The 27,322-nt window shown below is 43.7% G+C and overlaps 1 protein-coding gene across 1 annotated transcript in view; it reads left to right on the top strand.

Moving 5' to 3' along the window:
- Positions 1-6,297: 6,297 nt before the first annotated feature.
- The window catches only part of LOC147902057 (uncharacterized), a 34,645-nt gene continuing 13,620 nt past the window's right edge, over positions 6,298-27,322 (top strand). The window contains exons 1-6 of the mRNA XM_087374412.1: positions 6,298-6,741; positions 11,815-12,438; positions 12,551-13,714; positions 13,873-14,191; positions 14,443-14,698; positions 17,033-17,249. Of these exons, the coding sequence (XP_087230538.1) occupies positions 6,298-6,741; positions 11,815-12,438; positions 12,551-13,714; positions 13,873-14,191; positions 14,443-14,698; positions 17,033-17,249 (3,024 nt within the window). The remainder of the gene's footprint in view (positions 6,742-11,814; positions 12,439-12,550; positions 13,715-13,872; positions 14,192-14,442; positions 14,699-17,032; positions 17,250-27,322) is intronic.

Raw genomic sequence — 27,322 nt, 5'->3', positions numbered from 1 at the left:
AGTTTACATGATGGGTGTGTCTCTGACCCCACCACCCGCGTAAAAGGTAATAGCTACTCCTCAACAACTTGAATCTATGCTCTTCCCAGACCTCACTCCGAGTGAGAAAGACGAGTTCCTAGAAATGTTTAAAGATTTCCCTGACCTCTTTGCAACTAGCTACCACCACCTTCGCCATGTGACTGCCATAGAACACAAGATAGAGCTGAAGCCTTATGCTAAGCCAGTGGCTTAGAAGTATCAGAGGTTAGGACCCCTACAAACCGACGCTTTGCGCTCAGAGTTGCAGAAGCTGGGTTTATTGTTCCGGTCCACAATACTGAATGAGCACTAGTGGTAGTCACCCCAAAGAAAAACAACAAGTGGCGGGTCTGCATCGATTATAAGAAACTCAATGCAGCCACCAAGAGGGACCATCATCCTTTGCCCTTCAAGACCTCATTCTTGAGAAGGTAAGTGGTCATGAGATGTATACTTTCTGTGATGGTTACTCCGGGTTTTATCAAATTAGAATTGCCTAGGAGGATGTGCTTAAATCCACATTTGGGGGATGTTTGCATTCAAAGTAATGCCATTTGGCCTCACGAATGCTTTTGCTACCTTTCAAATATTTATGTAGATGGTGTTTGCTCCTCATTTGGGGGTTTTCTTGGAGGTGTTTTTAGATGATTTTTGTATATTCTCGGCACGGAAGGAGCATGTCATGAAGGTTAGGTTGGCCTTCCAAAGCATCAATGATGCAAATGGCAGCCTGAACCTTGAAAAATGCACCATTGGAGCCACTCAAAGGAGGTTACTGGGACATATTGTCTCATCCGAGGGCATCAAGCCTAACCCCGAGAAGGTAGAAGCTATCCTTAAGCTCTCCCCGCCAACAACCAAACATCAGGTATGCTCATTTGTCAATCTAGCAGGATACTATCACTGCTTCATTGATCAATATGCTGCTCTGACGCGACCCATGACTACGCTATTAAAAGATGGGGTTGATTTCTCTTGGGATGAAGATTGTGATCATGGGTTTGTACAAATCAAGAGTGCTCTGGCTTCGAAACCCATTCTACGTAATCCTGATTAGTCAAAAACTTTCTGTATCAATCCTAGGTTTGGTGAGCACACTCTGGCGGGTATTCTTCTCTACCAAGGAGAGGATCGATTCATGTATTTTATTCGATTTGCTTCTCAACAATTGCTCGAAACTAAATGACGCTACTCTGAGGCTGATAAGCATGCCTTGTCTTTGGTGTTCTGCATTGAGAAATTTAAGCATTATGTGGCTAGAAAGTCCTTCATTATAATCTCTAGCAATGGTTTTGCAAAGCACGTTCTTCAATCACCAAATCCCATGGGCCAGTTGGCCAAATGGTTGGCAGTTTTACAAAGAATATGATTTTTCTTTCAAAGTTGTAAAAGGGGGTTGCTCCAACTTGAAGAATGCTTTGATTGATTTAGAGGAGTACCTCAATGTAACCCTTGTAGCGGCCATAGAAGTTGGGGATCCATGGTATGGTGGTATCTACAGATTTCTGATCGCTTTCTCCTTTCCTCCAGAAAGTACCAGCTATGAGAGCAAGAAGATTCGTAGAGATAGTAGGCGCTACACTCTCTTTGATGGAGTGTTGTACCGTTAAGGCATGGATGGGGTACTAAGACAGGCCATTGATGCAGATGAAGTACCTAAGGTATTGAAGCATTATCATGATGGATTTTGTGGAGGCCATTATGTCGGTGACTATACAACTAAGAAGATTTTACATGCTGGGTACTATTGGCCGACCTTGTTCAAGGATGTCACTATGTATTGCAAAACTTGTGAACCATGTCAATTCTTTGGTAGGAAGGATTTGCATCCTGGGCAACATCATCCAGTGATGTCGATCCATTTGTTTCAGAAGTGGGGAATAGATTTTGTTGGGCCCCTGCCCATGACTATCCGCAAAAAGAAGTATCTTTCAGTATGTCACTAAGTGGGCTGAAGCTATTGTCCTCCCCGCTGCAAATGGTAAGGCACCCATGGAAATAGTATCTGACCATGGGAGTCCATTCTTAAATGATGCAATGGAGTTGCTAATGGATCACATGGGTATTGATCATCACACTTCTAGCATCTATTATCTAGCATCCATGGGACAAACGGAGCGGACCAACGGCCTCCTTTGTAAATCCATGGGAAAAATGGCCACAGGGAATAGGAGCCAGTGGGATCAAAAGGTCACTGAAGCCGTGTGGGCTTACAACATCACCCATAAAACATCTGCAGGTCACACTCCTTTTGAATTGGTGTACGGTACTAAGGCAATTTTACCACTAGAGATAGAGATTCCGGCCTTGAGATTGGCACGAGAACAGAGGATGACAGAAGATGAACACGTAGAGGCCAGGTTGGTATAACTTGAGAAGTTAGATGAAACTCGATGCCTTGCACTACATCAAATAGAGATCCAAAAGAATCGACAAAAGGCCTGCTTGGATGCTAAGATTCGTAAGGGATGGGAAAGATACTTTGCTAAGGGGGATGTTGTGCTATGCTTTGATAACAGATTGGACCACCAAATGGATAAAAAGTTCCTTTCATTGTGGACCGGTCCATACAAAGTCATTAAGGAACGTAGCAATGGGTCTGTACAAGTTTAGGAGCTGCATGAGCCATATGGAAAGAAGGTGATCAACAAGCGTTATCTCAAGCCCTTCTTTGTGTGTGATGGTCCCAGGCATGGAGATGCTATGCATTCCCTGCCTGGGGGGGGGAATTATTATGGACAAATTTGACCAAGGTAAAAGTCATAAATATGTGTGTGTGCTTGTATCTGTGGCAATAGTATAATACAATATGGTGTGCATAGGGCCCAGGGTTGAGGTGGCAGGGCATGACCATGTGCCACCCTTCCACGTAAGAGGACCCATAAGGTGTGTTGTACATAATCCATGGTAGTAATATTATAAAATGTTAAGGTGGCATGGTTCCTCCATGTGCCACCCCTCCATCTAGGCGGTCCCATGCCTACATTTAGTGAGACATGGCCCAAGGACCATGGGAGAAGGAATATAAAATAGGTGGAGATGGATATTATATTAGATTATTCCCTCCATGTAGGATAGGCCCATGTGGGGGGGTGTAGATAGTCCAAGAGTGCAAGTTAAATAATAGGGAAAGTAGGATGAGGTGGTAAGACTCCTTGTGCCAACCCTCCACTTGTCCTCCTAGATGTTTGAACATATTATAAAATTGGGGAAAGACCAAGAGAGTATCTTAGACTTGGGATATGGGGTTTGATTTATGTGGAAAAATTAGGCAAAGGGTTGTCGTATACAATTGAGGGTGCGTACCCACCTAGCCCATATAGGAGATTCCTCCACACACACGATGCATGTGGGAGGATGCATTTATTGGGAGAGACTTCCTCTCTTGGCTATAAAAGGAGGGGGCTATTCCTTGATGGGACATGCTCATTCTTGTAAAGACGCCTAGCTAGTACTTTGATTTCCCCCCATCCTTCCTTTCAAATAAAGCATGACTCTCTCCCCTTGATGTCTCCATCTCTACATTCCACCTCCCATCATGTACATGCTCCTCTTCCCCCTCTTCCTTCCCCCTTGTGCCATAGTCCCCCTCTTCATTCCCACCCCTATTAATTCCTTTTTCCCACCCATGTTAATGCTTCTCCCCTCACATTCCCTCTCCCCCATGGCCCTCGAGTGTCGCCATGCCTAGCGTCTAGCCTCATGCCTTGATTTCTTTTCTAGATAATAGTACACAACTGAAGGTGGACTCTTATGTAGTAGAACATAATTGTGTCCTCTCTTGGATATTTTTTGGTAGTAGATAGCTCCAACTACCACGTCCCACTTTTGAAATGTTAGACCCCTCGCATCGAAAACATGCATCAAAATAGAGGGATCCCTTTTGCATTGAGAGTTTCCCTTTCATGATGGCCCTTAAGGGGTCCCTTTGACCATGTAGCTGGGTTCTTGATTCTTGAAGCTAAGGAAAACTTATTCCCTTTTCATTGAGTTAACAATGTGTTTGAGAGATTATTGGTTTTGGTGGAACATACTTTTCACCTTCGTTTCAAGAATGTGGAGAGTTGGCCGGTGTTAGACCTTCAGAACCATCCTACTGTGAAAGCCTCCCAAGAAGGAGAAGGGGAGGAAGGGGGAGAGATGGAAGGTAGGGGGAAGGGAGCAGTGAGAGAGAGGAGGGGTAAGGGGAGGAGCGAAGCGAGAGGGAGAGGAGAGGTTTGAGAGGAAGAGCTAAAGAGACGAGTGAGAGCGTAGAGGGGAGGGTGGAGGGTGGAGAGGGGAGTAGAAGAGCTGAGCGGAGTGGAAGGGTGGAGTAGAAGAGCGTAGAGGGGAGGGTGGAGGGTGGAGAGGAGAGGGGAGGGTGAAGGGAGTATAGAGACACGAGTGGAGGGAGCAGAGCGACAGAGCAGTGAGAGGAGACATAAATTAACATAGCATAGATAGATAGTTTAATTGCGAAAGGGAAGGGGGGGCGCACGAGTTCATTTAATTAATTAATTGAAAGAAGAGGTGAATGATAGTATGGGAATCCCTATGATGTAAGACGAACAAGCTCTCTTCTTTACATTGTTTTCTAGGTAGAGCGCAACCACATTGTGTGGAGGTAGAGAAACGTTGGAGCATACATATAGATCCTCGATTGGATATTAAATTTTCTTTCTTTCCCACAATGACTCGATCCTCTGATTCTTGAGAAGTGGTAGATTCTGGTGCAATGCAGAAGATAATTTTACAAAAAAAATATGTCCATGGAAGTGAGCTACTAGTATTCTCTGGTAAGATGGTTTTGAGAGCGTAGTTCACACAAGCTCTTTCCCTATGCCCTCATATGATTACTGGTAAAGATGCATGTCACTCTATTCACATATGATTGGTTTATGCTCCCTCTTATACCTGGAGTCTTATATGAAGAAGGCATTAGGCATTTATACACAATTGAGATATCTACTACAGGGGTAGATGGTCAACTTTTGATCCAGGAGGAAGTAGTCGTGCACTCTACACCATCCAGCTCCTTGGTGTATTAATCTTTAACAAACTATAGTCACTGGGCACTCCACTCATGTAGTCAGTGAGGGGAAGGCTGGCTAGTATGTGGATAGCGGGGCATCCAAACACATGTCAAATAAGAGGGAGTGTTTCAAAACCCTATCAGGCACTCATCCCGATTCAAAGGTACTATGGGAGATAGCCGGACATGCCTTATGAAGGGTATTGGTAGCATTCCTATCATCACCATGGCGAGAGAGGAGAAGGTGATATCTAGTGTTCTTTATGTTCCTGACTTATGCAATAATTTATTACCTGTGAGTCAAATGGACAAATGTAGAATTTCAGTATTCTTTGATGACGGAAAGGTCATTGTCAAATCCAAGGAAACAAGATAGATAGTGGCTTAGAGAGTTGAGGAGAATGGGATGTGCCAGTTACATGCCTTGCTGGTCCATGGGGATCATGGTTGCTCTAGACTATGGCATGAAAGGTTTGGGCACATAAATTATGGCACCTTGACAGAGATGCAGAGGTCTGGTATGGTGGATGGACTTCCACCCATAGTAGGCAGTGATGGTGTCTGCAAGGCTTGCACGGAAGGCAAGAACCACAAGACAAATTTTCCAAATGAGACTACCAAGAGGGCCACGGCACCATTGGAGATGATTCACTCCAACTTGTGTGGTCCCATGTCTACAGCCTCATTTGTTGGGTCCCGTTATTCCCTTTTGTTCATCGACAATTTTAGTCGTATGACTTGGGTGTTTTGCCTAGCAAAGAAGTCTCAACCTTTCAAGAAGTTCAAAGACTAGAAGGCCATGGTGCAGAAGTAGGGGAAGCTGGCCAAAGGTTTTCATACAGATAGAGGGGGAGAGTTCATGCAAATGAGCTCAACAACTTCTTTACAAAGCAAGACATCAAGCGACAGCTCACTACAACTCCCACCTCCCAGCAAAATGGTGTGGTTGAGCAGAAACACAGGACCTCTGTTGAGATGGTGTTGGCTATGCTGAGGGAAGAGATCTCTACAAGGGTTACTTGGGTGAAGCCTTGAGTATTGGTATCCATGTTCTCAACAAGACAAAGAAGGCAGCAGTCACAGACATGACCCCGTATGAAGCCTACTATGGTAAGAAGTTGACCATTTTTCATTTGCATATTTTTTATTCTAAAGCTTTTGTTCATGTGCATAAGGACGAAAAGAAGAAGCTTGATCTTAGGAGCAGATAGTGTGTCGTCATCGGGTACAATGAAGAAAACAAGGCCTAGTGTCTCTTCGACCTGATGAGGAAGCAGATTATGATCAGCCCTGATGTGGTCTTTGAGGACAAAGAGCCACATGTAGTAGAAGAGGTACAAGAGCTCCTGGCACTACCCTCGACCTTACCACCCAGGGTCATCAGCAAGGATGAGGAACCGACTGATAGTCCAAAAGTAAAGGAAGAAGAAAAGGAGGAGGAGGCTCCTACAGTAGCTCCACCTATAGCTCTGATAGAAAAGAAGCTATCGCAGTGGTATGTGAATACCCTACAAGACTCTCAGGTCACACACATCCTCGAGTGGTCTCAAAGGAATGTTACAGTTCTGATCGCTCACCTCGCATTGATGGCTCAGCTACCAGAGTGGCAGGTTGCCATATACTTCAAGATGGCTGAGAAGTTCGCTTTCTTGAGCAGTAACCTAGAGAAGGAGGAGGTTATGGATCAGTCTATGGATCAGCCCATCAAGGTTTGTTGTTCCAGGTTTAGCTTCAAAGAGATGCAGACTGAAGAAGGAAGATCACAGGGCTGCTAGCACAATAGCATGTGAAACAATGTTGAACCATCAATACCCCACTTTCGACAACCTCGAAGATGTCTTCACCAAGGCACTCCCCAAGGAGCAGTTGGAGCATCTCATCCGTTATATGGGAGTTGGCGCACCGTTGGGTCATTGAGAGGGGGTGTTAGAATTTAGGGTCAATGACCCCATTGTAAGGCCCCCAAGTGAGGAGAGCTAGGTGGTAGAGACTAGGGATGGGAGGGACTATTTTTTATCGGCCACTTGGTCCACTTTCTGTTGGCCATGTTAGGAAAGCCCGTCGGCCATGTCGGCCACATGGATGGCTTTCTGTCAGCCATTTTTGGGCCGACTTTGGGGCTGTTTAGCAGACTATTTAGTCTACTGGCCGACTATTTTAGTCGGCCATTTTTGGGCTAGTCCTGCCCTATTTAAAGGGACCTTGCCGCCACTCCATCATCATCTCAGTAAGCACTTGTAAAGTCTTCTAATGAAGTTGTCCAATAGTGCGCAGATAGACGATTCCTTCAGGAGAGATAGTTGATTCTAGGCGCACGCCTTGTGCCCTTTGTATGTAGGCTTTCTACAATTTTCGAGCCCCACTTTGGTGGTGATATTCGGTGTATCTTCTGCTCGTCTGTGTCTACGTGCTGCTGTATATTTCAAATCTGATTTCTAGCATCTAGCATTTTCCTATTCCGCTGCGTGCATACGGTGTTTGTGGATTTGAGCATCGTCGTTTCTAACACCCAATGCATTCTTGGTGTTGCGGAGCACACAAGAGGCCACAATGTTGGATGATCTTGTAGTCCTACTCCTCACCATTCTTGCAGGGCAGGGTGGAGCTGGATTTTGGGAGAGATGAAGGAATGGAGGTGAGAACTACAAGAATGGAGATCCAACACAGTGTGGCACATCTTAGAAGCTCCAATAGAGGGGGGAAGAGTAGCTATATGGGTGTAAGTGAGGGTAGAGTAGCAAGAGAAGGCAAAGAGGAGGTGTGGCAAGAGGCCAGAGTAGCAAGAGGGCAAAGTAGCTAGAGGCAGAGATGGGGCAGAGTGCAGTAAGAGGGAAGAGTAGGAAGAGTGCAGAGCAGCAAGAGGGAAGAGCAACAAGAGGTAGAGGTGGGGCAGAGCGGGAAGAGGGTAGAGTAGCAAGAAGGTGGCATGGCAAAGATGGGGCAGAGCAGGACGAGGATAGAGGCTACAAGGTGCACATGGTAGGAAGGTTAAACATGGGTTAGGGGGGGGTTCCCCATGTGTAAGAGGATCAACCAATGGGGGCAGAGTGTGGTCCCTTGTGTAAGAGGATCAGCCAATGGAGTATGCCTGCACCCTCCACCTCAACATGGCATTGCCCCACTAAATAAAGCTCTCTAATCGATACACCTCAAATCCTCACTAATTCCTTGAAATTAGCGACAATAATTGGTACACATCAATGGTACACATCAAATCCTTAAATCCCTTGAAATTGGTACACCTCAAATCCTCACTAATCCCTTGAAATTATGGACACTAATTGGAGGCCCTTTTGACACCCCATTTCTCCCCATGTTGATTTATGGTTTCCAACGTTGAGCTCCCATGGCCGTTGGTCTCGAGAAGGAAAAATTGACTAAAGTAAAGGATTTTCTTCAAGATCTCAATGAGATGTTGAAGGTGGCAAAAGATAATGTGCGACGGGTAGAGGACCGTGCTCGACATTATGATGTCACAAATCATCGTTAGGTGACCTTCAAAGAAGGGAAAAAAGTTGATTTAAGGGTTCCAACGTTGAGCCCCCATGGCCGTTGGTCTCGAGAAGGAAAATTTGACTATAGTGAAGGACTTTCTTCAAGATCTCAATAAGATGTTGAAGGTGGCAAAAGATAATGTGCGACGGGCAGAGGACCATGCTCGACATTATGATGTCACAAATCGTCATTAGGTGACCTTCGAAGAAGGGAAAAAAGTTGATTTAAGGGTTCCAGAGCATTCAAAATCTTTAAACACTGGCGTGGTTCCTAAATTGTCACCGAGGTATTATGTTCCATTCGTAATATTGAGAAAAGTTGGAATTGTTGCTTATAAAGAACTACTGCCAAAAGGTAGTAGGGTGCATCCAATCTTCCATGTGAGTGATGACAATGTCATCGATGCTTCCGTACTTGTAGATCTTATTGAGAGTGGATTTTAGATACTCAAGAAAAATGCACTCGACAGTGGAGCACTAAATTTTTCCTTCAAACTTTCATTGATGTTCTTGGTATAAATGGGTGTGACATCTTCAATAGTGAGTGTTTGGAGGGTGTCTAGCTCACATGCACTTGCTCCCCCCAAAAAGCTTGTGACACCATTTTTACTAAATAAAATATATGATTCTCCTATGGCTCTTGAAAAATAAACATTTGATGCCATTTGGTTTAACTAGTAATTTGTACCCCTTGAATATTGATTCGCATTTAGGGAAAAGCTATATTTTAGAAACTCTTGCAATTAGCCACAAGAGGGACTTGTTGAAGATGATAAGAAAAGTGCTAATTAACACTAGTTTGGTACCTTAACATGACATAAAAGTGCCCTTTTTAGAGTTCCAAACATCTTTTTTTAGCGGTTTGTACCTATGTCCAATGTGCATACCCTTTAAGACATACATTATTTACTTTTTCAAGAACATGGGAAAATTAATTATATAGGCAAAAAGCTATGATAAATCCTCCATTTACTTTGCAACAATTGCATGGTTGCTATTTTGGACTCGTAGAAACTATTGGTTGAACAAAATTCAAGCATATAGCTCTACTAAAAAATCATCCACTCGTGGTATCAATTTTTTGAACATAGTTTTAGTATAGAAAATAACATTGGGCAAAATTTTTAATACTAAAAATTATAATGTGGTCTTCAAATTTGAATAAATATCTACATGTCATCGTTTGCTATAGCCTGGACAAAATTATATACATATCAAACCTACATTTTATACACATAGCCAAAGCTTAAAACGAGCTTAAAACTTGAAAATTTATTTCACATGATATAATTTAGCATTAATTCATGGGTAATAATTTTCTAACCATTTAATTAGGGTTCAAAAGATCGTAGTCCACTACAATGGTGCTTACGTGCCATTGAAAACTTCAATATCTCATCTAGTGTTCTTCTATAACTATAAAAAAATGGCCATATATCTTATTTAACCCATATAGTCATGTATAACCATGCATGACTTGAAAATACTCTTGAGGGATATATTCACTTTTCCTTTATAATTCATCTTTTGAATAGGCCTAAACGAAGATGGTGAAAACCTCACATTGAACCATTTTAAGGACTTGGAAAATGTAACATTATCTTCAAAAAACAAAGAAGTTTACATCCATATATAGAAACCTCAAACTAATCATACCTATTTTGATTAAAAATTCGTTGATTGCAAGTGATTTTTAGCCCATTTGACAACAAAAATAAGAGAATTTATAAGTAAAAACTTAGATAAATGCGTAAGTTTTGGACTTTTTTATCCAAAGAAGATTTACTCGACCATATACCAATGATTTTAATATATATATATATTTGAAAATTTATGCTTAATGACCTTGTAAGACCCATTTTTTGTAAAACCTAAAACTACCTATTTTTGGGTGGTGTTTCGAGTAGCAATATTTTAGGGTGGAAATTTTTGATAATTTATAGTCCTAGGACACATAACTATACCATAGAATATTTTTTTGATATAATTTAGATCATAAGAAAGGACATGATGAAGAGAGGATGTGAAAATTTAAGACACCTATCTCTTGAAAATTCCTCAAACAATAGGACATTTTTGTGTCCTAGGACACTTTTATGTCATGTTACCAAACTAGTGTTAAAAGACATGTTCTCATAAAGAAAGTTATGATGAGACCTAACGAATGCAAAGCACTTGATGTCTCCAAATTGAGAAGTTGAGAAGCCATGGGTTCTAAGTTGAAATTCCTATTGACCAAGGGGTGTAGGGGCACAATAGCATTGCTTTGAATATTAGTGTGAAGGGGCATGCTCTAAATGGCATTGTCCCCCTAGCTCAAATTGCAACTTTGATGATGTCATAAACTGAGATTTACTACTGCAACACAGACTCCTCATGCTCTGAATAGCATCCCCCCGTCCCCCTAAGCTCAAATTGTTTGATGCAAAAGACTGAGGGTGAATCACCTCTGTAGCATGCTGACAAATGGATAGGCAAAAAAAAAAAAAAACCAGTTTTGATGCACCTTTCAAAATGACAAAAAGGGGGTCGTGATAGACTTTCAAAATGGAGCTCAACCCTTTCCAGAACAAAAGCTTATAAAATGTGCGAGCGTATAGCTCACGCTCTCACATTCATAGGCCGTCTATCTCACGCTCACAAAAAAGAAAAGTTACAACAACAAGCCTGTTGTCTTCTTCATCCTAATGTGACCAGTTGCAATTACATCATCCCAACTGCATTTGCTGCATTTTCCTTTATCGTGGGTGGAAACCTTGGAGTGCCCAGTAACAACATCAGTAGCAGCAATGAGGAGGACAACTTCAGCTCCTTGCATGCAGCAATGAGAACAACATCAGCAGCTGCAACCAATAACAACATCAGTAGCAGCAGCTCTAAGAAGAAGAGCAGCAGCAACAGCAAAGAGAATTATAATAACATCAACAACATGAGTAGCAGCAAGAAGAAGAAGGACGACAACAGCAGCAGCAGCAATGAGAACAACAATTACAACAATTACAACAGCAGCAGCAGCAATGAGAACAACAACAATTACAACAACAACAACAACAAAATCTGCTACCTGCAGAACTACCGCCTTTTAGTTCCTGTAAGTAGCCGCCAGATTCTCAACTGGACCATCTCTCACATTTGCGACCCGCACCTCTTCTCACACCAGGTAATAATTTGTCCATTAACAATTCTCTCAGTCGATTGCTTGCTTACCTTCTAGCTCAATCTTCATTTTCACAAGAACCCATATAATCAATCAATTTCATTCTGAATACATATTGTGGCTGCATGTAGATGGTGCAGCCCATCCCTGAAACGTTTGCGAGTGTGCTGGATTACCTGGATTGCTTCAAATGGCCGCTCTTGGAGGAAGTTCGGGCACAGCTTTGTGAGTCACTGGAGATGATCGGGCAAGCTCCGTATGCTCGCATCCTTGCCGTTTGGCAGGAGCACATCACGCACTCAGACCATAATGAGGATGATGATAATCTACATGCAACGCTTTCTGTCGAAGTTGATCGTAAGCTTGTGCAGCAACTCCTGCAATCCTGCACTAAACTGCAGCAAATCACCCAACACAAACAAGAATTCCAGCCCAATGATCTCCTGCTCCTTTCCACCTTCCTCCCAACGCGCATCGAGGATCTTCAGCGCTCTGCTGAACTCTACACCTTCGCCCTGGTTCGTAATCTCGCCCAAGAAGAAGAGCAGTCCGACACTGTCTCTTTACGCCTTGTCGTGCAAGCATCCGAGGACAGTATCCAGTTCCAAGAGCTCTTCCGACACAAACGAACTTGGTATGCGTTGTATCTCGACAGTTTGGTAACGTCCCAACGTATCAGCCGCGCACTGCATACACGAGAGCTAGGCAAAACTAACATCGCCATTCTGCGGGAGATTCTGTACGCTCATGGGCAGGTATGATAATCGTTTTTGTGTTTTCCGTTCGTTGCGTTCTGTAACTTGTGTCTGCGCGCTGATTGATGGATAGCCAAAGTTTGATTTCACCTCAAATCGTGCGTGTTGCCAGAGAAATTTCATCCAAGCTCCTGATGAGCCTGCATCGAACGATGCTCTTGCTCAAGCAGTGGACGACTACTGTTTCTCGCGTAAATTGAATGAATCCCAGACCAGGGCGATTGTGAGCATTGTGTCGGGTTTGAACAATGCTCGTCCTCCGTTCGTAAGAATGATTCAAGGGCCTCCGGGCACAGGGAAAACAGCTACAATCGTCACGCTTTTGATAGTCGCTTCTTGCCTCAATCTGAGATGTCTCGTCACCGCACCAAGCAACGCTGCGATCGCAGAGGTGGCAGCTCGCTTCATGGACTTCCTCACGCCGGGAAAGTTGCAGCAGTTCGCCCATTTCTGGGAGGACAACATCAAGGAAACCGTCTCTCGGGCTTGCACATCCATAAAATTGAAGGACGTTGTGCTATTCGGAAACGATAAGAAACTTCTTGTCAAGGAAGCATTGAAGGAGCTGTTCCTCGCCCACAGAGTGAAAAGACTCATGCAAGCTCAAACGGGCTGGAAAGACGCGATCGAGTCTATGTTAGACTTGCTTACTCGAGGCAAGTCGCTCTACAATGAAGCAAATGAAGACGGACATCAGTGTCCAAGCTTCCTGAACTACACGCAAACGAGGCTCTCAAAATTTTTGAAGAAAGCGGAGCTTCACGCAAATTGCCTCGTTCGCGAGCTCCCGGATTCTGCCCTCGATGAGAAATTCTTACTTGGAACACTCGAGCTCGCAGCTTCACTTCAGAACCTTCTTCTGAATCTCGAGAGTCCACTAATGCAGCTAGAGTTTCCGACATGGTTCGCGAGCAACACACCAATTAGTCCACCATCAAGCATGCATTCGCAGATTCATGGAGATCACAGCTGTCTCCAAGACCGAATTATCGCAACAAAGATGGCCCTGTGTCTTCGTTTAGTGACGATTCGCAATGCTTCAAGTTGCGCACAAGTTTTCATAGAATGTTTGAGGAAATCTCGAATTGTATTCTGCACCGTTTCGACTGCTGGGCGGCGTGCTCTGAAAGAAGCAGCGCCCTTTGACTTTCTGATCGTAGACGAGGCGGCACAGCTTCTGGAGGCCGAGACGACGATAGTTTTGCAGATGCCCGGCCTCAGTCATACTGTATTGGTCGGTGACCATCAACAGCTGCGTGCTACAGTGATCAGCCAGGTGCACAACTCATAGTAGACTCATTGTTGCAAACCAATTCCAATTTCAGAGTTGTCTTTAAAGTTTCAATCTTTCGTGGTCCTCTTTTCAGTCACAACCTGCTCACTTTTTATGTTCTCTAAAAAGATAAAAGCTGATCTATTCAACAAGTATAACAGGTTGCAACTCAGAACGCATATGGAAGAAGCCTATTCGAAAGGCTACAAAGTTTGGGTCACCCATCGCATTTGCTCAGCATACAATACAGAATGCATCCTGAAATCAGTGTGTTTCCCAACTCCCAATTCTACAACGGTAGCATTGCCGATGGGGAAAACGTTCGAGGTCCTGAGTACACTAAGATATACCAAAAGGGGCTTTATGGACCTTTTGCTGTCATCGATGTAAGGGAAGGCCTGGAAGAGAAGGATGGACACAGCAAAAAAAACTCTGTGGAGGCAGCTGTTGTCATCTTCATAATCAAAAAGCTGTGCAAATGTGCGTGTCTTGCATTTCCGTAGCATAATAATAAGCATGCATTGTGCTTGTGATCTGCTTGTCGCTAATCCAAGTGTATGACTGCATCGTGTTCCAATATTTGAACACAGTTTCACACAACCTTCATCATCATTGCATTGTCATGCCTGATGGTCATATTACATGTCAGATTTTCCTCGACTTTTTGAGAGATTTTCAAAGTCATATTGACAACATTCTATGCTCAAGCCTAACATATTTCTTATGTGCAGTGGCTGCGGCAAATGACATCCAGAACCTTAGTGTTGGTGTTATAACACCATATGCAAGTCAAGTGAATCTGCTCAGAAAACATCTCGAGACACAGAAAATCCATCAGCACCTTAACGTGGATGTGAATTCTGTTGATGGGTTCCAAGGACAAGAAAGAGACATCATTCTACTCTCCACAGTAAGAGCCAATGCCAATGGAAATATTGGCTTTGTGGCAGATCAAAGACGAATGAACGTTGCAATAACACGAGCCAGGTGTGCCTCTTCCCCCCCTCAGTGTACAACATTAAGGTTTCTCTCCACACTTCCTTACAAATTCTGTAAGTGGCTTGTGTGCTTTCCACATAATAGAGTGGATTAGAAGGAACATAGTGCCTCCTCTAGGACCAAACCATATTTATAGCTTAAAAAAAGAGGCAATACTATTCTTGAAATAAGAATTCTCTCTAATAGAACTAGAAGAGCTTTGCCTATGGCACACCAAAAAGAGGGAAGCCCTTTTATAATGAAGCCACATATATTTCAGGTTTGGCTATGGCAAATTCTTATGGAAATTCCATAACTTATGATGACTGCAGCATAGGCATGACTGATACACAAATTATGTAACTAGGGGTATGTTTAGCATCATTATAAGAAAAAAACATAATCTATATGATTAATTCATGTGCCACTACTGAGCTTTTCAGAAAACTATAACAAACAGATGTAGGAACTTGCATATAGAATCTTCAGTTTATTTTGGCAGTAATGTAAGTGCAACTACCTTCTCTGAGGCGTAATGGTGGAGTGAGACATGATCATTTGGGGAAGTTCATTTCATCAAACAACATGCTTTAAAATCCCTTCACTTGAGTACCTTGTTGCATCCCTAGTCATAATGCACTATATTCATCTCCAATGATCGCTAAGACTGTTTGTGAGCACGAGGAGGATACCAGGGGTTCTGATAGGGAGCATGTGGGAACGCATACAATAGTGAGCATGGATGCGTCAACTGATACCCTAGATAATGCTGTGTGCCCAGCGTGCAACAGTGACAGAGGCCCTATGCAGCCAATTTGAGAAATCTGTAGCTTGCACCCATGGTGGCTCAGTAAATAATGAAAGTTAAGAGGAAAACTAAACGCGCAATATGGCAAAGGTGGTAATCCAACTATGCAGATTATACACTTAAAGGAGAACTAGTCATTGAGACTGGGTGGTCACAAAGCCTTGTGTGGAGTTGGCATTTATCTACGGAAGGTTGACACACAATGGTGGTTGGGTGGAAGATAATATTAAACCTGTGACCTAACTGTTAGCTGCATAGCACTAGATATTATTGGCTTCTCTCAATAGATAAGTGATATGCATTGTCATCATTGGTGTTCATGTAGATATCAATTTGCTGCATAGCTCTGGATGTTATTGGCTTCTCTCAATAGATGAGTGATATGCATTGTCATCATTGGTGTGCATGTAGATGAAGGAGAACCAGTTGGCAGTCATTGAGACAGGGTGGTCACAAAGGAGTTGGTATTTATCGAGGGAAGGCTGCCACACAATGGTGGCTGGGTGGAAGAGAATATTAAAACTTGTGAGCTAACCGTTAACTGCATAGCTCTGGATATCAGAGGCTTCTCTCAATAGATGAGTGATATGCATTGTCATCATTGGTGTTCATGTAGATATCAATTGGCGATGCAGATGCAATAATGAAATGGACTCCTTGGAGACAAGAATAATATGCATCCCCATTAATGTATTGAATTCCCCGTAATGACAGATTTAGTGTTCAACCCTCAACAAGGTGCTTCATTTGTGAGAGTTTTTGGAAACAGTGAGTGTGCAGCCAATACACATTGTGGAGCTATCCTAATACTTGTTTTAACAACAGTAGCATGCAAACCTACAGCTGAATCCTGTGCATACACGACATCATTCCTATCTGGCATATAATTGTCACAGCTCTAGATAGCTGCCGGAAAGCATAAACAGCATCATTTATGCAAATACTTGCCACCAAATATAGAGAGAGATGCCTTAGTATACCGCAGCTATGTGGTTGCTTAGTACAGAAAACTATGGTAGTAGAAAGTTTTGAGATCTCCGGATAGTTGGGAGACTGCATATAATACTTATTTTTTTATTACTGTTGATATGAAGAAGCCTTAATGCCCAAAAAAACATTCAGTGTGGAGCTGGAGGTACAAATTGTAGCTTGCCACTCATTACACATTGGAAGAAAATCAAGGAGGTGCTGGGTATAGAAAGCCCAAGTGATTCGTGATACTCAGGCTTGAGGTTGTAGAGCTAGAGAAGAGTTACATAGCTCTGTATAAGATTTCATTACTAGTGGCATGCCATGCAAATGGTGGGAGGGTGGAAGAGAAGGCTAGCTATAATTTTACCAATGCATGCACAATATTGGAATATTTTTCCTTTCTAATAGATGACTTTCCTGTTGTGTATACATGAACACATGTCCAAAGCAGCCAATTGCATTCTATACTTACTCTGAAGATGCACTGTTAGTCAGCACTTATCCTGTGTCATGTTCTATTGTTCTACTTACATAGATTGTCTTATGATGCAATCTCTTTGCAGGTATAATCTTTATGTGGTGGGCAGTGCTACAACATTATCTTTGAACAATGATACATGGGGGAGATTTGTGAGAGATGCAAAAAGCAGAAAGCTATGCATTTATGCAGGAGAAGACAACGATATCAAAAAGGAAATACAAAAGATTAGAATCAAAATGAATCAACTATGTGACCTTCTTCATATGGATTCGTTGCTTTTCACAAACATGGTGTGGAAGGTCTCTCTCTCTCTCTCTCTCTCTCTCTCTCACACACACACACACACACACACACACACACACACACACATGCTTGCTCTCCCTACACATGCATGTGCACACACACCCACACGCTCACCCACCGGTTTTACCTTCAACACTCGACAATTTATAGTATATGTAGGCTGAATTGTGTGAGGGATTATATAATGGACAGACCATAATGCATAGATATTGATTGGGCCCACCATTGAGAGGATTGATTTTCTAAATTGCATCAGTCACAACTGACATGTTTGTTGATGGGGGCTTCAGTTTTTTTAAAGTGCGTTGTAGTAGCCCTTTACTGAATTAAGCAAGAGGGCAACTGTATAAGTACTATTTATAAGTTCTGTGCACTGGGAAGACAACCATGAAGCCTTGACTACGTCAAGAGTATTACTAGAAAGGAAGTGACCAGATAAGAGAAGTGCAAAAAGCATGCTTTGTTGCATGAGAAAACTGTATATTTGAATACATATCATGAGGGACAGCATGGATAGCTAATTCAACATATGAAATAGTGGTCTATTTATCGATCTCGTCGCATTTGTCCACTGTTAGTCAAGCTTTTTAGAAGGTCAAGAAGGCATTATGATTCAAATATAACTGAAATTGGAATTTTTGTAGGCAATCTGAACTCATCTCACAAAAAACCCACGACTTCAAACTATTGAGAACATTAAAAACTCTTAAGACCCATAGATTATACAATAAACTGAACTAGTATTTCTTTGAAAAGGAACACAAACCATAATCTTTCTTTCCATAATGAGACACCATTTGACCTTTATAGGTTAATTAAACTTGGATGTTAAGTCCCATGTGTCAATGTACCTATTTTTTAGGTAGGAGCCCCCATTGCACATCTAGTTAGCACCATAGTTAGGCATGCAGTCTCCATATATTAGAGCAATTACTGGCATAGGGCAGTGGGCCGAGCACGCAGGTAGGTGGCTGGCCATAGTGGCCTTTTAAGAGAATGGCCACCTTGTGTGATGTTCACACATGGCAGCCAAATTGCGTTTTGGGAGGATGGCCACCTTGTGTGATGTTCACACATGGCGCGGCTAAATTGCCTATGGGAGGATGGCCACCTTGTGTGATGTTCACACCATGGCAGCACGACTATATAACTATGTCACAACCTTGTTGTGGGGCCTCTTGGTAGTGGCCAGCCTTTTTAGTGGATAAAGGAAGGATGGCCAAGGCTTGGGTGGGGGAGTAATGCCGGACACTCCAGACTTCCATTGTCCATATCTGTGAACCAACCACCTTTGGCCCACTACATCAACGCCCCTTTTGCGCTATCGCTTCTACCTATCTCAATCCTGTAGAATCCAGTGGGATAGAATAGATGCATCTTGGAAGAGGAGTGAGAGCACAATATGAAACCAAAATGTTGTTCTCTATTGATTGTGAGTGAGATGACTCTCTCTTATAGAAAGGGGGAGAAGGTAGCACCTTCCCTACATAAGTGGCAATCAGCCCCTACATCAGTGGGACTGGCCTAAATCAAAGGAACCTCCCATGTGGGGGCCTTTGGCTTACATCATCACTTAGGTCACACACTAGACACATCATAGCACTTGATGTGCCTCTACAACACACACAAACACACATGTGACTCCCCTAGATGCACACATGCACCATAGAGCAAGCCCTTGATCACACTTATCCCAACAAATCCGGCCTAAAGGAGGGAATTATGGCATATTGCATACAACAGGGTGATCTTCCCCGTAGCTGCCATCTAGGTATCATTGTATCATCTAGGAGTGTGTTGCCTTAGGAGAGAGTCACTAGCAATGGGGCAGCAGAGACGTGGTGAGCACCATGCAGCTGCGACTTTCAGCACTCTTTGCAAGATCTCTGAGCATCACTGTTTTCTGTGAGAGCTGTGTATAGCACTTAGCGTTCAACAGCATATTGTCTCTCGCTCTCTTTGTCTATTTGCTATGTTTCTATTCTGTTATGACGTGAGTTCTATACATATGTTTTCCATTCTTTGGGGTGAGCCCCAACATTTGGCACTCCTGGTGTTTAGAGCTTCCACACTCCAGTTTTCGCACTCCTTTGATTCTGAGATAGCCGAGAGCACTTGCAAACATTGCAACAGCCCTATCATAACCTTGTGAAGTTGAGAGTTATGGAGCTCTCTACCCATGAGACCATATTGTGCTTTGTTCTGATGACCCTCTCTACTGCAACCCCCTGAGGATGTACCTAGCCACACCCCAAATTCTCTAGATGAAGCCCTGAGCATGTGTTGGAGTATGGGTGGCACATTAATGATTGATGGGGGACACAAGGAATATGAACAACATGTAGCTCCTACAGCTATAGACAGTGCTGCTTGGCACAAAGAAAATAATGAAGACCTGAGGAGCCGGGGGTGTGCTACATGTCTTCACCAAGCTACGCAATGGAGGCAATGTTCAATCTTGCCAAGTGGTTGCCACTGCCACCTTTTCCTCTACCACACACCGCTACCTATGGGATAAATCTAGTTTGTAATATCACCCATTCTATGATGAGGTAGTACTGGAAGCACATTCGTCACATGATGCAATGCTACATGAAGGCCAAGCGCATAACAGGCCAAGCGCCCCTTAATGCCTAAGATGCAGCTAAATGCATATTTTGGTTGTATTAAGGATGCTCAAATGAATGAGCAGGAGGAGCTGCAAGATGCTCCAATGGATGAGAATGGAATACCGTCATGGAGGAGCTGAGTGTTGGAGAGACTCTGAAGATGCCCATAGAGTATGGATATCAGCGTCGCCACAATGCTGAGTTCAAGACAATAGTGGATGAGGGAGCACAAGAGGTGCGAGGCCGAGAGAGCCCAAAGTTACCCTTGGATGTCCCTATCCTCTATCAGATTCTTCCTTGGATTCATTGGATGATTTAACATACCAGGCTGATAATGCAAATGTTGTGATTCCAGCTTGTGATGCTTTTCACAATACTTCTACGCATGACAGCATTTCCCTTTCCCAAGCATTGAAATGTAGGAGGATACACATGCAATTTCTTTTATTGGACCATCTGGTGTGGTCCTCTGTATGTTGTATTGCAAGCATGCAGCATGGATATTCGTAACATGGGGATACCATCCGGTTGTGGTTTTATATATTTATCTTCTTTGATGCCAAGATTTTGCTTGGAGTGCCAATGCAATGCATTGGAAGGAGGGAGCAAATTTCTCTCGAAATACCATCGCTTGTACCAATGATTAGTCCACATTGTGATGCACTTGTTTTGGCAATCTCTTTTTTTCACCTTCTTCCTTGACCCTTAGATGATAGCCGCCCTTGACACATACGTTCCTTCACCCCACCGTGCACCAGACTGTCATCAACATATCCTCCGAGTGCTAGGCCATTTCCCATCTACACCGTAGATGCTGCTTATCACAGATCCGCCTGCCACCACAGATGGTTCACTCCACTCTCTTGGAGTCCAAACCTCATTAATTTGTGGCTCTACTTCATCTTGTACAGCATTTTTGGCTCATGGTGTATCATATGGGTCCCCTCCCTAGTGATTTGTCTTGAAAAGGTACTATTGTATCTAGTAGATTAGATATTCTTTCTTGTATGCACTGCACTGTACCAAGTAGGCATTGTACAACTGTACATTGGTTTGAAGCATTTGATCCAATAGGGAGTGCCATGAGTTGAAGGTAAAACTGTAGTTAGGCACGCAATCCCATAATTAGTGGCATAGAGTAGTGGGCCAAGCAGGCAGTTAGGTGGCTGGCCATGGTGGCGAAGTGGGGATTTATGGCATGGGTGGTCATTCTGAGAGATTGAGAGGGAGAGAGATTTGGAGTAGGGAGTGAAGGAGACACACTCACCGTAGTCACACACCAGTGGGTGGGGATAAAACAATAAGTGGTACCTCCCCAAGTACACACACTAGTATATATATCTGTGGATAAGACTAGGGCCACTAAGTACCTACGTACAATGTGTACTTAGTGTACTTAGTAGTACTAGACGAAAACTGTTACAAGGGTGGCCAGTGCCTTTACCCCAACAACCTCCCACTTAAAGGCAGTGTGCCCATAAGAGAGAGTAAAGAAAAAACAGCAATATACATCATCATGTACAAGACCAATTGGTCTGCTTATCCTATACCCATAAGCCGTCTGCAGTGTGCAAACCGCTCAGCAGCCAATCCTTTGGTCAACAGATCTGCTGGATTGTCATCAGTGTGAACTTTCACAAGCTGAAGTTGCTTGTTCTCAAGCACCTCCCTGATAAAATGATACTTCAAGTCGATGTGCTTCGTCTTTGCATGAAAAACAGGATTTCGTGCCAACTGTATGGCACTCTGACTGTCACAATGCAACAATGGAGTATCACTAGAGTAGCCCAAATCTGCCACTAGCCGAGATAGCCATATAGCTTCCTTGCACGCCTCAGTGGCTGCAATATATTCAGCTTCTGTAGTAGACAATGCAACGCATTGCTGCATTCTAGATACCCACGACACTGCACCTTCAGTGAAAGTGAAAACGTATCCGGTAGTAGACTTCCGGGTATCAGGGTGACCGGCATAATCAGAGTCTGTATAACCTTGCACTTTTGCATCTTGACTGCCGAAACATATACACAAGTCCTGTGTACCCTTCAGGTATCTCATGACACCTTTTACTGCATTCCAATGCTTTTTGCCAGGTTTAGCCATGTATCTACTAACCACTCCCACTGCAAACGCAATATCGGGCCTGGTTGCAACCATAGCATACATGAGACTGCCACATGCTGATGCATACGGAATCTTTGACATCTAAGCTTTTTCAGCATCTGTCTGAGGGCTGTCCAAAGCACTGATTTTCACATAAGGAGGCAATGGAGTACCAATACTCTTCCCCCCCTCCATGTGAAATCTCTGCAAGACCTTGCCAATATATTCCTTCTGAGACAAGTATAGCAACCGCTTTTCCCTATCCCGAAGTATCCGCATACCCAATATATGGTTGGCATCACCAAGATCTTTCATATCAAAGGTCTGGTGCAATCTCTTTTTCAAGGCATTCATCTCATTATGAGATTTTCCAGCAATTAACATGTCATCCACATACAAAATGAGGATAAGTAAACTGCCATCTGAAGCTTTCTTGGTATACAAGCAGTGATCAATGTCACTTCTCCTGTAACCCTGGGTTCGCATAAATGTATCAAACTTATGATACCATTCCCTGGGTGCCTGCTTTAGACCATAAAGACTTTTCTTTAGTTTGCATACAAGCTTCTCTTTGCCCTTCACTGTAAAACCCTCTGGCTGCTGCATAAAAATTTCCTCATGTAAATCACCATGAAGAAATGCTGTCTTGACATCCATTTGGACCAAGTCCATATCTGCATGTGCAACCAATGCTAATACAGTTCTGAGTGTTGTCATCTTAACAACAGGAGAGAATATCTCGTCAAAGTCAACACCATATTCCTGCTTGAACCCCTTGGCAACCAGTCTGGCTTTATGCCTTGGCTTTTCACCAGGTGTGACCTTAAGTCGATAAACCCATTTGCATGGCAGTACCTTCTTACCAGTAGGCAAGGATACCAATTCCCAAGTGCCATTCTTGTGAAGGCTGTCCATTTCAGCCTTCATAGCAAGATCCCATTGAACCTTGTCTGCCCTCTGCCTAGCCTCTCTGTAGCATGAAGGCTCTCCACAATCAGTGAGCATCAAATAATCAATGCCTGGAACAAATCTTTCTGGCTGCCGCGTCGGTCTAGTTGACCTTCTAACCCAATGACCATCGTCTTGAGCTGGCTGTCCAGCCTGTTCATCACCCAGATAAGGTGGCTGTCCCATGTCTCCTGGCTGCATTTGCATGTCAGGAAGATCACCTAACTGTGCTTCATCCATTGGGATGTCTTCTGCCATACCTGGCTGTCCATTAGGACCTGCTGCAGCATCATTTAATGGCTGGTTATGCTGCTGTTGTGGCTGATTTACAGCCTGTTCGTGTTGCCCATGATGCCTGTTATCATCAATAGTTACTTTTAAAGGTCCCTGCTGTACAACAGGTTCCTTGAACATGATGGTTTCATCAAACACGACATCATTGCTGCGTATAAGTTTTCTGTTCTTGGGATCCCAAATCCTGTAGCCCATCTCACCTTTGTCACCGTAACCTAGGAATATGCATTTAAGAGACTTTGGATCCAGTTTAGTTCTGTCCTCCCTGCGTACATGCACATACGCGACACAACCAAAGACCCGTAGGTGTTTGTAAGACGGAGGCTTACCCGTCCATGCCTGTTCAGGCACACCGCCACATAGTCTCTTGTTTGGTGACCTGTTAATAAGGTGCACAGCTGTCTTTACAGCTTCAGCCCAAAATGTGTGGGGCAGTGCAGCATGTGACAACATGGATCTGACTTTCTCTTGAATGGTCCTGAACATTTTTTCAGCTGTACCATTCTGTGGAGGATCATATGGTGCAGACAACACCCTTTGAATACCCTTTGCCTCACAGAATTCTTGAAATTCTTTGGACAAATACTCTCCACCATTGTCAGATCGTAAGGCTTTCAGTTTTTTGCCTGTCTCATTTTCGACCAGTGCAACAAACTTAGTGAAAGCCTTGAACGTATCACTCTTCTTTCTGAGAGTGTAAACCCACACTTTGCGGGTGGCGTCATCTATGAATGACAGTATGTACTTTGAACCTCCTAAAGAGAGTGTAGGCATCTCACACACATCTGTATGTACTAGCTCCAAGAGCTGTAATTTCTGATCTGACCTTCTCTTATGAGGTATTTGTACTTGACGACCGTAGAGACAAAATTCACATTTCTTTAAATCTGAAAATTTTAGACTCGGCAAGTAACCAAAATGAGCCAATTGCTCCATTCCCTTAATACTCATATGGCCAAGCCGGCTATGCCACAATGAAATCTTTGGCAGCTCGGTGGCATTGACATCAGAATGTGGACAATGTCCACCATGAAGTGAATACAAAGTATCAACCTTAGGACCTTTGGCAATAGCCATTGCCCCTTTGCTGATTTTCCATTTCTGATTACCAAAGGTGGTATGATAACCATCGTCATCCAACAACCCTGTGGAAATCAAGTTTTTCTTCACCTCAGGAACATGCCTGACCCCTTTGAGCATTAACTGCTGGCCATTTTCAAGAACAAGCCTGACATCACCTATGCCAATGATAGAACATGCATGGTTATCACCAAGAAAGACAACTCCCTTTTGCCCTCCTGCATATCTGACAAACAGATTTCTGTAGGATGTCACATGAAAGGAAGCACCTGAATCTATAATCCAGGAAAACATATCTGATCCATCACCAGCATGAAGTGTATGAGCCTCCAGTGAAGAGGTGAAACATATCTCATGTCCACTGTCACTGTCACTAACATAAGTAACATTCAGCTCCTCTTTTTCTTTGCCCTTAGACTTGCCTTGAGCCTTGCCTTCTTTGGCTCTCTGGTCATTCTTCTTTTGAAAACACTTTTTCTCAATATGTCCCTTCTTGCCACAATAGTTGCATACAAGATCACTCTTAGAGCGGGACTTGCTCCTCTCTCTTTCTTTGTCTTTTCCACGTGTTTTGGACCTGCTGCGTGCATTCAAAGCATTTGACTTCCCAATAGCATTGTTCTTTCTGTTCATCTCTTCCTGTAGAAGAGCACTCTCCACATCTGCAAATAACAGAATGGCTTTTGAGTTGCTGGTAGAAAACCTGAATGTGTCCCATGACTCAGGTAGAGAACATAGGATGAGTGTAGCTTTCAGCTCATCATCGAGCTTCAACCCCTGGTTGATCACCTGGCTGAATATGCTGTTAAACTCAATAATATGAGTGGACATAGCTGTCCCCTCCTTCATTTGAAGACCAACAAGCTTTTTTAGCCAGTAAGCTTTTCCCGTGGCACTTTTCTTGGCATAAGTATCCTCAAGACGTTGCCACATCTTCCACGCAGTAGGTTCATCCCTGATGCCTACAACCAGTGAATCAACAACTGTAAGCATAATGGTCGACCTGGCCAAGCCGTCCATCTTCTCCCATTGCTCATCAGTAACGTTGGGGGGCTTAACACCCTTCTCCTTTATAGGCTTGTACTGGTCCTTCTGCATCAGCACATTGTAGCATTGTGTCCTCCATATGTCGTAATTTTTAGCTCCTTCGAGCTTCTTTATCTGAAACAAGGACGACACGTCGCTACCGGAACTCATAGTAAAGAAAGTAGACTCCCTGTAGGTGTGCAATTAAGCACTAGTCACTCCAAGAAAAAATTCTCCCGCAGCGGAAGTACGATCAAAAGTGAACTTGGTACTGTTTCAGTGGCATAAAACCAACTGAAAGTCTTTCTCCCACTTGCTGCAGAAACAGTGACTTTTTGACAGTCAAATTTGGTCAAACTTGCTGTTTGACAGTCCAGAACTGTCAAGAAACAGTGAATCTCTGATTTTGGATGAAAATCTCTGATTTTAGACCTCCATATGCTCCAGAAACTTCCCCCCCAACTGAATTTACAGTTTGGAAGTAAGGTGGCTCAAAAGCCCTTTGAATGCATGAAGAAAATCAGGGATGTGACCTCCAATTTGAAAAGATTGACCTTTGACCAAACACTGTAAGTCAAATTTGCATTTTCAAAGCATAGTAGTGCTCCACAAGATAGCCTGATGCATGTAGAGTGCTCCCACTTGACAAATTGCCGGTCAGGCTACAAAAGCCCCAAATTTGACTAAAGTCAAACTTGGTCAAAATCGACCAAATCTGTACCAAATGTGATTGTACTTTCAGCAACAAGCTAAAGCATTTGTCACAAGCATAATAGCATCAAAAGCCCCTTGAATTGGCAGCACATTCCGTGCATTGACACAGTAAATGGCATCAACTGCTACTGCTCACACAAGGCGTTTGACTGCAAATCCATTGAGTTGCATCCAACAAAGCATACACTGCAAGTATCAAGTACAGATCTGTCCAATGCATACTCTCAGTGCCACCACTGTGTACAATCACTGGCCAAGTGATAAGACCTGTCTCAACACTGTTTGCGGCATAATGCCTCAGTGCGAGTGTAAGCCCTGCCCCAAGTAGAACACCTTGGCTCAAATGCCAGTGGCGAAAGACAATGTTTTCCCGTGGAAAACAGATAAACAGAAAAGAAATGTTCCTCGATCTGTGGTACCCTGACTGTTGGCTGTACGTGAAAGTCAAGTACAGCAGTGCTGTACCAGATTTCGAGAGAGAAGGGGGGGAACTGGAGCTCGACCGCGCCCAGCTAGAGCTCGACGGCGCCTTCGCCTATGCCTCGTGCTGCTTCTGCAGCTTAGCTCGCCCGCGCCCGCGCCTTGCAGCCCTTGCCTCGCGCGTTGCAGCCCTGGCCTGCGCCGTTGCAGCCGCGCCTTCGCACCTTGCCTGTGCCCTTGCAGCCGCGCCTTTGCAGCCCTTGCCTGCGCCGTTGCAGCCGCGCCTTCGCGCCTTGCCTGCGCCCTTGCAGCCGCGCCTTCGCGATCCGTCCGTACGGTTGTACGGACGACGTACGGCCGTACGGATCGGTCCGTACGGAAGGGGTAGGCTAGGGAGAGGAGGGAGTGGAAGAGGAGGGAGAGAGAGAGAGCCCGTTGGCTCTGATACCAGTTGAGAGATTGAGAGGGAGAGAGATTTGGAGTAGGGAGTGAAGGAGACACACTCACCGTAGTCACACACCAGTGGGTGGGGATAAAACAATAAGTGGTACCTCCCCAAGTACACACACTAGTATATATATCTGTGGATAAGACTAGGGCCACTAAGTACCTAAGTACAATGTGTACTTAGTGTACTTAGTAGTACTAGACGAAAACTGTTACAAGGGTGGCCAGTGCCTTTACCCCAACACATTCTTGATGAAGCTACCATCTAGATACCACTTGTATCATCTAGGAGTTTGTTGCCCTCGGGGAGAGTCACCAGTAGTGGGGAAGCAAAGACATGGTGAGCAGCAACTTTCAGCACTCCTTGTATGATCTATGAGCATCAAGCCCTTGATTAATGTGAAGCGTACATTAAATGTCAAATGTGC

This window comes from Dipteris shenzhenensis, chromosome 5 (assembly GCF_047967505.1).
Source record: "Dipteris shenzhenensis isolate YYH24624 ecotype China chromosome 5, Dip_SZ_1.0, whole genome shotgun sequence".
In the NCBI taxonomy this organism is placed as follows: domain Eukaryota; kingdom Viridiplantae; phylum Streptophyta; class Polypodiopsida; order Gleicheniales; family Dipteridaceae; genus Dipteris; species Dipteris shenzhenensis.
Note: the sequence above shows the minus strand (reverse complement) of the source record. Positions and strands in the feature narration are given on the sequence as shown.